This window comes from Pelodiscus sinensis, chromosome 2, assembly GCF_052426305.1.
Source record: "Pelodiscus sinensis isolate ZL-2025 chromosome 2, ASM5242630v1, whole genome shotgun sequence".
NCBI classification, from domain to species: domain Eukaryota; kingdom Metazoa; phylum Chordata; order Testudines; family Trionychidae; genus Pelodiscus; species Pelodiscus sinensis.
The window spans coordinates 79,662,114-79,675,910 of record NC_143053.1 but is presented as its reverse complement, the minus strand read 5'-3'; the positions used below and the strand labels follow the sequence as shown (position 1 = coordinate 79,675,910).

Sequence of the window (13,797 nt, the reverse complement as noted above, 5' to 3'; positions counted from 1 at the left end):
CGGATAGGTCCAGTAGCGCTGCCCCTCGGGGCTGCGGGACCAACCCAGCAGCACCCCAGCTGTCCCGTATTCAGCTGCTGCTGAAATTGACCAGCGGCTGACTCCAGGAAGCCCGAGACAGAACTGCTCTGCCCCAGCTTCCTGGAATCAGCCACTGGTCAGTTTCAGCAGCAGCTGACTTTGGTACACCTGGGACAGAGCAACTGGGGTGCTGCTGGGTTGGTCCCCGCAGCGCAGAGGTTTGGCGCTACCAGACCAACCCAGCAGCACCCCAGCTACTCTGTCCCAGGCGTCCCGATTCAGCCGCTGCTGCAACTGAGCAGGGCTGACTCCAGGAAGCCCAGGGCAGAGCAGCTCTGCCTCTGGCTTTCTGGAGTCAGCCACTGATCAGTATCAGCAGCGGCTGACTTGGGGACACCTGGGGCAGAGCAGCTGGGGTGCTGCTGGGTTGGTCCAGTAGTGCCGAGGAGCGGTGCTGCGGGACCAACCCGTCAGCACCACAGCTGCTCTGCCCCAGGCGTCCCCAAGAGCAGCTGGGGTGCTGACGGGTTGGTCTCGCGGCGCCAAGGGTCGGCGCTGCTGGGTTGGTCCGGTAGCGCCGACCCTTGGCGCCGCGAGACCAACCCGTCAGCACCCCAGCTGCTCTGCTGCAGGCCTCCCCGATTCAGCCGCTGCTGAAACTGACCAGCAGCGGCTGAATCGGGGACTCCTGGGGCAGAGCCGGACTATCAGAAGGGAGGGCTACGAGGGGGTCTGGGGTAGCATCCCCCCACCCCACCCCAGACCCCTCATAGCCCCCCCCCCCTTCTGATAGTCTGGCATATCTGATAATCCGGCACCCCCTGGGTCCTAAAGGTGCCGGATTATCGGAAGTTTACTGTATATATATATTTTGGTGACACAGTGACCAATGTTATCTTTTCCATTCATGTGTGGATTTTTCCGTTCATGTGCAGAGTGCATTTTCTATGTCCTGAGGCTTGTGTGAATGTGCAGACCAGTAGAACAAAAGCTAGCTGTGGGTGCTCTGTTAATCAGCTAGACAACATTTGAATCTCTCAGTAGCTGCACAACTTACAGGGAACACTGACAGTGACTGTGATGCTATCTTTCCAGAAATGTCCCTTTCCATTAAATATATTTAAAACACAACTTGTAAATCTAACCCCAGTAGCAACTGCAGTAGCCTAAGCCTTCAATTTCTGCAGAAGTGATCTTTCATTTAAAGGAAAAACTAAGTGTATAATACTTGTGCTTTTAACAGTAACCTTGCAAATGTGAATGAGTGCATTGTTCTTATCTTTAGCCTATGGAGACAACTGCACAGTTGTTCCCAAGCATCACTAGTGGCACAATTTTGTGATGCTTGGGGGAAAAAATTGTTACTTCTGCAGCTGCTGTTTCAAATCCTTTAGTCAGCATCTCAGTCTCACGAGAATCAAACCCATTTCATGTTGCTGAGGGTTGAGGAAAACTGACTGAGCTCAGCAACTGGACACTGGAAATATTCATGGTAGAGAGGGATTAGATGGGGATAGAACTGCACAGATCCTTTTTCTTTCCCACCCCGTCTCCAAAGAAGGCATACTTTCTTCTTCCAGTAGTCAGGGAGGAGGTACAATGGGTGTTTCCCATGTATCATGTTTACTGGCTCCAGTTTATATGGAAGGCATCCCCAAGCAGGCTCCTGAGACAGCAGTGTTCCAGGAGTCTTAGCATCTTCCCAACAGGTGGTTGAAGGCTTGGGCTTGTGATCATGGTATTGCCAAGGACCTTGCTTACTAATAGGTATCTGGTGAGTTTTTTCAGTTTCTCATTTAAAATGTTAATATTGTTTTAACTTCCTCAAAAGACCTTTGACAATATAAAATGTGAAAAAAAATTTTCAGGATAGGTCAGATGTAAAACAAAAAGCTTTCATGATCTATGTAAGTTATCCATGCCCACCCCAGAGAGGCTCTGTGTAACTGTTCTCATTAGAGATCTGTGGTGGTCAGCCCCTCTGAAAATCAGGCCATTCTGGTCTAGAATTCCATACTCAACTGTAAATGGGTTTGACTATGATTCTTATATTGGTTTAATTATATTGAAACGGAAGCCTAAGGTCTTATTGACTATAATTGGTGAAGTACAATGTTAAAGTAATAACTCTGCTCTTTATAAAGTGCCTACCAAAACAGGGATTGGGACACACTACAGATAGTAGTAAATAAATAAGTTGATTGCACTAAAATCTTTTCTTTTTGGAACAGTAATCACCCTTTCTCACCACTAGTTGTCATTCATATTATCACAGTGCTTCACAGAACGGAAAGAAGAAACTTTCTTTAGATTAGACTCAGCAGACTTTTTTTTTTTTAAATAGGGAGGAACAATGTCAAAATTATCCAAGTTTGAAATTGAATTACCTGCTGCACCCAAGTCCTCCAAACTCAGCCTTTCCGAACGAGATATTGCTATGGCAACAATGTATGTATCGCTGAATAATCAGTCTTTTCCTTCATTTGAAAAGTGTTAAGAATTTTTTGCAGTGGAAGTCCAGAGGGAGGAGGATGTGGTTCAATAATGGTAAAATGACTGCAGCAATTGAGTCTGCTTTTTTATCTCTTAGCAGAATATTGTTAAAGTGCATAGTACTTGACTGAATGTAAAGGAACCTGAAGAACTCTTATAAAAAGAGAGAACTGATTAGGAGACAGATAAATCTTTATCACTCTAGATTAAGGATGTTAAAGACTAGTCGACTATCAGATAAGCATTTGCTTATTGGATTGTAATGTCAACTAGTCAATTCCCCCTCTCCTTGCTGCCTCTATGAAATAAAGGCAGCAAAAGGGGAGTGGGGGAAGGGGTACTTCAAAATACACTTTGAAACCCCAAGGCGGTAGCTGCACAGCTGATCCTAGGATCAGCTGTGTGGTGGGCTGCCCCTTTAAAACACCACCTCTGCAGTGTGTGGAGATTCAAGGGGCAGCCCTAGAGCCTGGGGTTCCCAGCTGAACCCCGGGTTCCCCTGCTGCTCCTTTGAATTGTGCGGAGGCAGCAGTTTTAAAGGGACAGTGGCCGCACAGCTAATCAGCTGTGCAGCGGCTGCCCCTTTGAAACTGCTGCCTTCTTGCGATTCAGAGGAGCAGGGGAGCCCATAACATGGAGCCCAGGGTCAGCGGGGGGGAGTTCCAAGTCCCTTGCTGACTCCAGGCTCCATGGCTTTGAAATGCACAAGAGCCCACACTGGGGACTCTTGTGCATTTCAAAGTAGGCACCTGCATGCAGCCCAGAGTCAGCGGGACTTTCCACTGGCCCTGGACTGTTCCCCATTCCTACTTTGAAATGTACAAGAGCTCCAGCAGGGTTCTTGTACATTTCAAAGGAGAAATGTGGAAGTGCCTTTCGTTGACTAGTGATGGAAATTCCATCAATTAGTCGACTAATCAATTAATCAATTACCTCCATTTTAACATCTTTACTCTAGATGTAAAACTAAACATTACAGAAGGCTGGTAAATGTACAATAGAGAACAATCTTGTATGGACAGAGCTGGCCTGAATGATAGATATTTGTCACCTTATTTAGATTCTGTAAGCAACTTTACTTATGTGTAACATCACGTGAGTTGCTTATTGAAGGTAAACAATGTGACCAGGACAGACTGAGCAGACACTGTATTCATAGAAAAACCTGCTGTTTTCATTGCAGAAAGAGTCTCCTAGGTACCATTTTTCTGCTAGTACATTCATTTGTTTGATGGATAACATTTTAGTCATGTTTTTTTAGATACGGTCAGCTTTATGTTCTCTATCTGAGGCATCATTCAAGGACTTCCAATAGTACAGGAGCAGAAGTAGTTCTTTATCATTTACCAAGGTAAGTTGTGTTGTTTTTTATGTCTGTAGATATAAATGATCTTGCTGATCAGTGCATGTTTTCTCTGATGATGATGATGATGATGTTTTCATAGGGAAGGCTCCTGTAAGAAGATGCATATATTAAAGTTGAACAGGACAGGAAAGTTTGCATTGAATGTTGTAGATAACTTGGTTGTAGTTCATCATCAGGACACTGAGGTATGATCTGCCTACAGATTATTTATATTTTGTCTTTAAAGTTTGTGCTATATATTCTGGAGGCAATGGCCCATTCCTTCAAATATTTTGCATGTGCTTAGCCTTTTTTAAGTAAAGCTAAGGATGTGTGTAAATATCTTCCAGATCAGGGTGCGAGTTCATAATGCATAGGGGGGAGAAAATCTCACTCCTAACTCTAATGCATTAGAATGAAAATCATAATTCATCTTTTCAGTTTCTCATTCAAAAAAATTGGGGCATAAAAGTGCTTCTTTCAGCATAAGATTTATATCTACAGCTGGAGCAAAGCTAGTACAGCCACTGAAAGCCCTGTCACCCTGTTATTAGAAACTTTGCATTTTAATAATTCACATAGTTTCAGCTAGAAGATCTTCCCACATATGGGAAGAAAATAATAGTTCACGCTTTTAAAAAAAATTTGAAGTCGTGTGTACAAAATAATTTTTCCATTTTGCGTCGGAGCATGTGTTTATAGGATACAATTAAGCTGGTGCAACAGATTTTTATTTTGTAGCATAGTTGGTGTTGAGTACTTTTCAGATTGCAAAACAATTACCATTCTTGCACACTGTCATCTTTGTGGTCTTAACTCTACAAAACGTTCACCTTTTTAGAGGCTGTCTTCAAAAGTGAAGTTTATTTTTAGGAAAGTTTGAGAAGAATCTTACTGCATGTCTTTGAGTTAAGAGAATGGTAAAACTATTTCCGTATTGTGCGTGTTTTCATAAAATACAACTTTTAAACAAAATTGTAGCAAAAATGGCGGACGTTTACAACTCACCATGGTTATGCAGAAGATCATCAAAGGGCAATTATATGGCCAACTCCCACTGAATAAGAGTTGGTACTAAACCGCCCTTTGTGCCTTGAAAATCTATCGCATAGTCCTTTGTTTCCCAACTGCCGGGCCATGCCTTGATGATTGGCTCAGCGGGACTTTGGAACAAGTTCCAGTCTGCCCAGAAACTCCCCTTCTCCTCTCCCTGGGATTGTCTCTTCTACCTGCACCCAGCACCGTGTTGGCTTCTCTGCATGATGCTGTGTTGGTGCGGGGGATGCTGCCTGAGCCCAGGGGTGGGAGGGCCCCCAGAGGCAGGGACTGCATCATGGTGGGTTGCTCGCTAGGTTCCAGCAGCAGCGGATGGGAGTTCTGGGAGCCAGGGCTAGGTTTGGCCCCTGCAGCAGGTAGTAACTTGCAGCCACTGCTCGTGGTGACTCTGGGGCCAGACTCCATCCAGATGCCCAAGTACCAGTGGGGGCTGCTGCTGGGACCCCAGAGTCCTGACTGTAGCTGAGAGAGGGAATCTCCATCAGCACCAGTCTTGCTGCTCCCCAGGAACCTCTCTCAGGGCAGCACCCCAAGCCTGGCCAGCCCCTGTCCCAGTGCAGGAAGGGTAAGAGAGACCCCTGCTCTGCCCTGGGAGTGGTGACCCCAGTGCCCGGGGCTGCTTCCAGAGGAGCTGGCTGTGATTCTTGTCCGGGGCCCAGGGAAGCTGCCGCCAGTTCCCAGCATGTGCGAGGCGGTGGGGTTGGGAGAGGGCAGAAGAGGGGTGGGGGCAGATAAGGGGAGTGAGGGGGAACACAGATGTGTGATGGGGGCAGGAGGAGGATGCAGGAAGTGCTGAAGGGAGGTTGGGGGGATTCAGGGAGACTTATGGAGCGAATGGGGGCAGGGGTGCAATGGAGGGAAATTCTGAGGGGCAGGTCACAGGGAGGGAAAGGAGGGATGCAGGGAAGGGAGGCTGGGGGAAGGTTGTGGGAACAAGAGCAGCATGGCTGGGGAAGGGAGAGACATAGGGCAGGAATTGTACAGGAGGAGACGATGGAGATTACAATGGCAGCTTCCACACCCCGTGGGGCAGAAGTGAGGGAGAGCAAAGGTGACTGGTGGTAGCTCTTGGGGGCACCAGCTCCTATGCCTCAGACAAAATTTCAGTTGCTAAATAGGGTGCCCCACATGCCCCCTGCCCCTCTCTGCACCCCTGCCTCTGCAAGCACCACTCACCCCTGGGGAAGGAGATGCCCCACTCAGCAGCCAGAGGGGAATTCTTTTTGTGAATTTTTTTTAATGTTGTAGAGATCTGCAAACTCTGATCAATCACATATATTGTGTGCATACAGATGCAACTTAAAATAACACGTGACCACTAAAAATTAATTAACATAATAAATATGCAAAAACAATGTTGTCTGCCAAAAGTTTGTGAATGAGTTTGCCGATCTGTGGTATTAAAAAGTTGGGAACCACTGGCATAGTCCTCATTAGACACCCTGCTTGGTTTTGGGAGGAAAAACAACTGGAGATTGCTTGTGATGAGAAGCGATGTAGGTGATTTACTTGTCCCAGAGCTCAATAAAAGCCTGTTCCTGTTTTTGTCATCACTGTACATTCTCACTGATCTGGAAGCTTAGCTAAGCTGCTCCTCTGACAGTTGCTGGAACAGTTGGCATGAGAAATTGTAAACGTCTTCTTGAAAAACACTTTCATTACTGTCTAGTATAAAATACTATGCCATAAAATAGAATATGTGCAGTATGCTGAACCAATGCTCCCTTTGGAGCCTTAACTACTCCCTGAATATTTGGAGCATTTTCTGTGTAATCCTAAAATAAAACAAAATACATCAATACTAATTTAGTTGTAATTACTTTGTAGTATTTGACTGAAATAGAGACTTTAAAGACATATATGCAAGAAGGGCCTGAGTTGAGTATTAAATGCTAAACGTTGGGAATTTCCTGAGACTTGAGTGTCTGACTTCCAAACCTTAATGTTGCATTCAGGCTAGTTTTTAAATTATAGAGCCCTAGTACAGGAAAAGCTCCTAGGCAGATGTGTAATCGTCTGTACATAGTTGTCCAGTTGAAAGCAGAGCTCTTGCAGCATTGGAGTCTCAGTAGTTAATGTGTCCATGAGGAAGTACTGTATATGGTGGCTAGATCTTTACTTGAACAAAAGATCCTAAATGAGTTTCTTCCAGGCAGATTAAAAAGAATTTGCCCCATTAGAAGATGTTGCAGAGCAGGATTTTTAATTGTGGTTTTAGTATAGTATGTTAATTTAACATTTTATACAATGTGTTTATTCTCTGGTACTATCTGGGTCAAGCAGCAAGTGCTGGCGTACACACACGGAAGGCAGACAATACTCAATTTGAATAGGATTCCCTGAAAAGCAAGTTTAAAATGAATGGTATGTAACCTATTCAAATTGAGTATTGAGCGTGAGATGTCTCTAATACAGGTCTCTTACAGAGAATACATTCTCATTTGTGGCAGAATTGCATCATCTGTATTTTTAACTAATAACAAAACTCAAATCTGGCTTTAAAGTTAGTGAAAATCTTGATACGTTACATGGTTCTGTAATAATTTTGAGGAAAACATACTTCTGGTAATTTGAAGCACCTGTAAACCAAGTGGAATAAGTAACAGTTTGTTATAAGAGTGGAGGATGAAATAAATGTAAAAGCATTTGAACATGGATAACTTGTGATGTGCTCTTATATTTGCTTAATATCTTATGGACATAAAAATGAGGGGGAATTTTCTTTTCAATTGTAGACATCTGTAATATTTGATATCAAGCTAAAAGGAGAATTTGATGGGACCGTTACCCTTCATCAACTTGTTCTTCCAGCTCGATCAATACAACCCTATCAGATCCCTGTGGCAGGTAACATTATTAAACACGGTGAACTTTTTTTTCCTGTTGTGGAGGTGAGGGTGAGGATGTGTGTGGCTGTGCAAGGACTTCAACCCAGTCTTCTGAGCCCCAGCTGAATGTCCTAATCACTGGATCACCCTTCTTCTCCTCTTGTGCTTAAACTATGATAAAATGCACAAAAGTAACAATTACTCCTTAAGATAGATATTTATTCACCTACAGTTGTATCTTGAGGTACAATTTAAGTGGTGTATGGGAGTTGTGTTCAGTGTCTGTGAACTATTTGCTTACTTTTAAAATTAAGGTACTGAATTGTTACTGTAGGAGACACACTTGTTAAACTATCTTCTGATTTCTGTATGCCACATAGTGTGCTACAGCTATAAAGCTATGGTGGTGTAAAGTGTGCTTTTGCACACCCCTGTTTTTAGAGCTTGCAATGTTTAGAGTTGGTCCTTGGGCATACATTAGAACAACTGAGGTCCTTTGTAATAGTCTGTAACTGCTAACAGCACCAAGATCCTGAAACCATAGCAGAGGCTCAACGTAGCAGCATGCAGGTTCCTTATGCTAGTCATAGGTGGAATAGAAACATCAACTTACATAAATACTTTACCACCTGACGATCCTTCCAGCACTGGGATGTTCACCCCAGGTCAGATACAGTATTACCACAGCTACGATTCTACAAGCAGTGAAGCACACAGTAGCCTAGACTGGACTAAAGGGATCTTGTAAATATTTTGCCTGGGATGGGATCGTCTACTTTAAAGTGCTTAGTTCTGACCCGTTCTTTTTCATAATGTCACAATGGAAATAATGACTGAGAGAGACCTGATTTGGCAACTGGCATATATGTGTTTTGAGTACATATGTAACATAATACTATGTAACAAACAGGATTGCTTAATTTCAGAATGCAAAAACCACTGTCTAATTTGAGGAACTTAAGAAATACAGTAATGTGCTTGCATGCAGTATCTAGCAAACAGAGCAGGATTTTTATTGTTAGCATAGGTTGTGACCTGTTTTTGTTTTGTTTTTTTAACTGAGTTGTGGAATACTTGTGTGTTGTGTTGAAATCATAACTTGCCACCTAGTGTTGCAAAGTCTTTTAAACATATATCCCTAAGTAGCTTGTTGCTGTGATGTAGCTTTATGAACAAGAAGTTATGTATCATGGTTGACTGCAGAACTTGTTGCCACTTGATTCTGCTCATTCTGCCTCTCCACTTCTCAAACTGAAAGCTAATCATTAGTGTGGTGTCATAAGTAGGTAAGGTTTATTAGATGATTAGCACACATTCTTATTCATGCAAAAATTGTGTTTTCCTTTCCAAGATACAGTATTTCAGATAATAAAATGTCATGATTCACACTTGCTATTGTCACTTTTTAATAGTAGTTGCATAGTAATGCACTAAAGATACACTGTAAACTCTTTGTGACTTCAGCTCTTTAGAAGCTATAATTTGTGTAGCATTTAGCAATCCAGAAATGCTGTCACTACAGAAACCAATCTGTCCTGGAACTTTTTATTTCAGATGTTAACTTTTTCTCCCCATGTGTAGGTCCAGCATCCGTGACTAATCAATCTCCTGTTCCCTGTAAACTCTGTATCCTTTGGTTCAGTTATATTCTGGAACTTTGTCCAGATGTAATAATTTCTCTAGGCAACTACAAATTTGGAGTATTTCTGCAATTAGAAATAAAGTGAAAAGCAGGAATCAAATATTTGTTCTTCCTTTCTTGTTAGACAAGGCTGTTAATATTCTTTTTTGGTGAAAGAATAGAGTGTACTGGAATATTTCAACAAATATTTGAAATGTAGTCCCATTCTAATTTGGGATGTAAGTGACTAGTTGACTGACAAGCATAGGCTTATCAAGTAGTTGAGTCACGACTTGACTAGTCACTTCCAACCCCCTCTGCCCCACCACCTCTGTATCAGAGGCAGCAAGGGTGGGGGGGAGCAGGAGCCGGTGCTGGGGGAAACCAGCTGAAAAGCCAATTCCCCCCAGCACCATCCCTGCAGGGGCAGCAGCGGCTCAGTGGGGAACCCAGGGCAAGTGGGGACTGTTTGAGTCCCCACTTGCCCTGGGCTTCCTGCAGTGCCTCTGCCTTTTAAATGGTGGTGCAGAGGTTCTCTTACTCAATTTAAAAGGCAGAGGTGCAGCTGGGATAGCAAGCACCCCACTCTCCCCCTTATCAACTAATCCAGTAGCTGATTTATCAAAATTTAACATCCTAACTCTAATGTAACTAAGATGGCACTGTGTGATTCATAGTTTCTCTCTCATTTTAGATAAAGCTTCTCTGGGAATTAAATGGCGGTATAGAGTTTTTGAAAGCAAAAGTCTGTTATAGCAGCAATACAAAATCAAAATTAATGTTAATATTAAGAGATCTAGTAAAGAAATCCCTTAAATGTATTCAGCTGAAATGTCATAGGGAAATGAGGAAATCATCTTGTGACAAATTACAAAGGGGACAGTGTTGGAGATCTGAATGAGGCTGTTTGAGTTTAGTCATAATCAGCAATTTCTGGGGGCTTGTTTAAGCAATGCTAATATGTGAGTTTATGAAGAGATATGCTACTTTTCATATGTAAGGCTGGTGTGTTATTTTTTAAGAATTTTCTTTAACGTTTAGATTCCTCTTCTTGGATTGTCTTTCAGCCCGATATTATAATCAGCGCCAGTGAAGGTAAATTGGATATTATTTCTTACTTTTAGATTGAAGTACAGTATCCTGTTAATTCCAGTATCAGTTTTTTTAATAGTCTAAAATCAGCAGTTTTTTGGCATCTGCCTAAATTTTCTGGACCCCTTTCATTTGTGATATAGAAGTGTCATGTTGCTTTACTGACTGTTTAAAAATATTTTTGTAATTAAGACTCAAAGGAACATAAAATAAACAGTCTGCAATAGTTAGAGGTTATTTGTTACGCCATTAAACTGTATCAAAGAAAGACCAGTGCCCTTCCCTGCACGATCTCTCTCCCACCGTGCATGCAAAAACAAAATGGCATACTTCATGTGGCAGAAATGCCTGCTGCAGTATGCTGGCTCTAGGCATGGACCTAGAGTGGAATTCCATGGGTGCAAGGACCCCACTAAGGGAAACACCGATCTAAATGGAAGTGGCCAATATGAAGCTCACTAATAGACATCAGGGTTAAAGAAGCATAACTGAAGGTAAATTACATGCTTATCACTTTAATGAATCTATTTTGGATATCTCTTAAGAGGCAGAATAAGATTTTGAAACTAAGCGTAAAATAACTTGTATGGATATGGAAGATTCATCTTATGATCATGTGGCCTCACTATATGTATAATAAGTTTTGTTTATGTAAGGCTTGATGGTTGATTCTCTCACACTAGGTTATCTATGGAATCTCGAGGTGAGGCTTGAGCCTGTGGTTAACCTCTTGCCTGATAAAGGAAAGCTAATGGATTTTCTTCTCCAGAGAAAGGAATGCAAAATGATTATTCTATCTGTGTGTTCTCAGAGTAAGTCTTACTTGTACTGGTTGTGTCTCTTCATCTCATTCTTGAAGCATTTCAGGTCTGCCTTCCTACACTGTCCTCCTCATTCAAGACTAGTTCTCATACAATCACTGTCTTATTGTGAACTACCAGGGACTAAAGTGTGTGTGTGTGTGTGTTGGGGGGAAGGGTGGAATTCTGTGCATCGACTGAACCATGTTCTGAACTGAGTTTCTTATTTGTGATAATGTCTGTGCTGCCCAGCATCTCTCCCATAACAAATTGTTTGATGGCTATCGTGTGTGTGCACACTTGAAAAATATAAAATGAATCTGGTTCCTTTTTTAAATCCAATTCTTGATTTTACCAAATGAAATTTCAGTTAAGTGTAGCTCCTACTGTAACCTATGTTTAATTTAGATTTAGCTGTGTTCACATATCTGAGCTCCAGTATAGACAAGGCTACTACCACTTGGGGAGATGTGGGAAGTGTCTACACTACATTTGCTTCAGCAGCACAGCTACAATTCTATCACCTATAGTGTAAGCATGCCCTTAGTGAAAAGGGGAAATATAAACATCTTGCATTCTAAGTCATTTGATCTACTGTGCTGTGATTCAGAGCATTTCCTCAATGTAACATTCACTTTGTAGAGAATCTGTGGTAAATGTACAGAGCTCGGTAATAAATCAAGGGCAGTTCACTAGGGCTACCCCTGGTAGGCGGCTGCTGCTATTTACCTGTGCCTCCACAGGCGCAGGTGACTGCGGTTCTCATGGGCTGGGAACAGTGATCCACAGTCAATGGGAGCTGTGTGCCCCAGTATCAGCAAAGGCACAGGTAAATATAGCAGTGCAGGGGCCCACAAAGGGCTAACTCCAGCAGGCTGGTATTTGCCCACCCCTGCTCTAGTAGCTAGGGACAGACTGTTTTATCAGTGTGTCTTTGACTGTTGTCTTTCAGTGTTAAGTGAACCAGAGAGGGGAACATTGGCTGTGGTTGCTACTGTTTTTGATAAGCTCAATCATGAATATAAAAAGTACTTGGAAGCAGAGCAGAGTTATACCATGGTAAGTAATCTTCACCAATGGCTACGTAGACAGTGACTTTCAAAAAATCCTAACCCTTATGGTTATCATTTGAGTGATGAAAACTTAAGTCAGTTAGCTGCAGCAAGTGTCTCTTCACCTTTGCATGCATACAGAGTTTCAACTTTACAGCTTAACTACTCTTTATATATATTGATGCAGAACCAATACTTTAAACATTTTTAGAGCACAAGTCAGAAAATTCAGTCCTTTTAGGTGCTACTTAACTTAAGTATTTCTGGTGGACCTATTGAGTAGCTGGTTACCACTAGAAATAACCTAGACTGCAATAAAGCATCATTTGACAGTGTGTATAAGCATTAAGCTCTGCCAAAACTTGACTTAAAGTTGGGTCAAGAATATTTGTCAGAGTTAAAACAGAATGTTAACCTTTCCAGCAAAGTCACTGGTTTGATCTAAGGCTAATAAATGCTCAATTACTTAACCTTGTGTATGTACATAAAGCCTACTCAGCACAAAATAGCTTCCTGTTGTAAGACTATTCATCTTCCCTTTGCCTTGTTATAGGTGGTAGAAACAGGTCAGAGCCGAGGTAATCCCCTTCTGAAACGACCAGTTCGTACCCAAGCAGTTATTGATCAGTCTGACATGTACACACATGTTCTGTCAGTATTTACTGAAAAGAAGGTTAGTAAAGAAACATAACTTGTACATGCAAATAGATCAAATGTAAAGAACTAATAAGGCTAGCCAGGAAAATTTCCTACAGGGAAGGGTGGGATAGATGGGGCTATGGAAAGACTAGTGGTACTTATTACACTTCTTCTGGAGGACAAAAACTGTCCTTGGTAACAGACTAGTCGAATATCAAAACTATGAGGAGTAAAAAATAGGGTAATCTAGTGAGTGTTAAGTCATAAAACTTCTAATACTGGACATGAAGATCTGATGCTAATCTAAGCCATTTATCCAGAGGTGAGGCCCCTAATCCCTGGGGGCTTAATGTTGCTGCTGGATCCAGGTTCCCCCTCCAGCATTGGGGCTCCAGCCTGTAATCAATTAGCCTGGGCCCCATTAAGTGCTGGTGTATGAGGGGAATGGAGGGAGTGTCTATTCTCAGTTTTGTTTTTTGCTGTGCACGTGCAGCCCTGACTCATCCATTAATCAGATAAGTTGCCACTTCAGGATTTTAACAACCATAATTTTTCCTGTTGCTGCATAGGAAGCACCTCACAAGTTCACTATAGCAGTCTTGATGGAGTACATTCGCTCTCTTAACCAATTCCAGATTGCAGTCCAGGTAAAGTTCCTCAAACAGTAAGAAGGGGAAGTGCTGCCCATGCTTTTAAATCTTGTGTCCAGGACAAGGGGAGGAAAGTGGTGTGGGCCTTGAAATTATTATAGTAATAGAAGCAGTGCCTTTGGGTTCTAGAGACTAGTCCAAAATAGCATCTAGATTTTCAAAAAGCAGGAGAGGAAGAATCAGTAAGATTTAGAAGCATA

The 13,797-nt window shown here is 42.5% G+C and overlaps 1 protein-coding gene across 3 annotated transcripts in view; it reads left to right on the top strand.

Moving 5' to 3' along the window:
• Positions 1-13,797, top strand: part of RMC1 (regulator of MON1-CCZ1) — a 34,385-nt gene that overhangs the window by 17,819 nt on the left and 2,769 nt on the right. For all 3 annotated transcript variants that reach the window (XM_075920864.2, XM_006117205.4, XM_075920865.2), the window contains 10 exons: positions 2,366-2,469; positions 3,776-3,865; positions 3,960-4,065; positions 7,651-7,762; positions 9,325-9,369; positions 10,406-10,459; positions 11,140-11,268; positions 12,209-12,315; positions 12,862-12,981; positions 13,517-13,594. In XM_075920864.2, the coding sequence (XP_075776979.1) occupies positions 2,366-2,469; positions 3,776-3,865; positions 3,960-4,065; positions 7,651-7,762; positions 9,325-9,369; positions 10,406-10,459; positions 11,140-11,268; positions 12,209-12,315; positions 12,862-12,981; positions 13,517-13,594 (945 nt within the window). The remainder of the gene's footprint in view (positions 1-2,365; positions 2,470-3,775; positions 3,866-3,959; positions 4,066-7,650; positions 7,763-9,324; positions 9,370-10,405; positions 10,460-11,139; positions 11,269-12,208; positions 12,316-12,861; positions 12,982-13,516; positions 13,595-13,797) is intronic.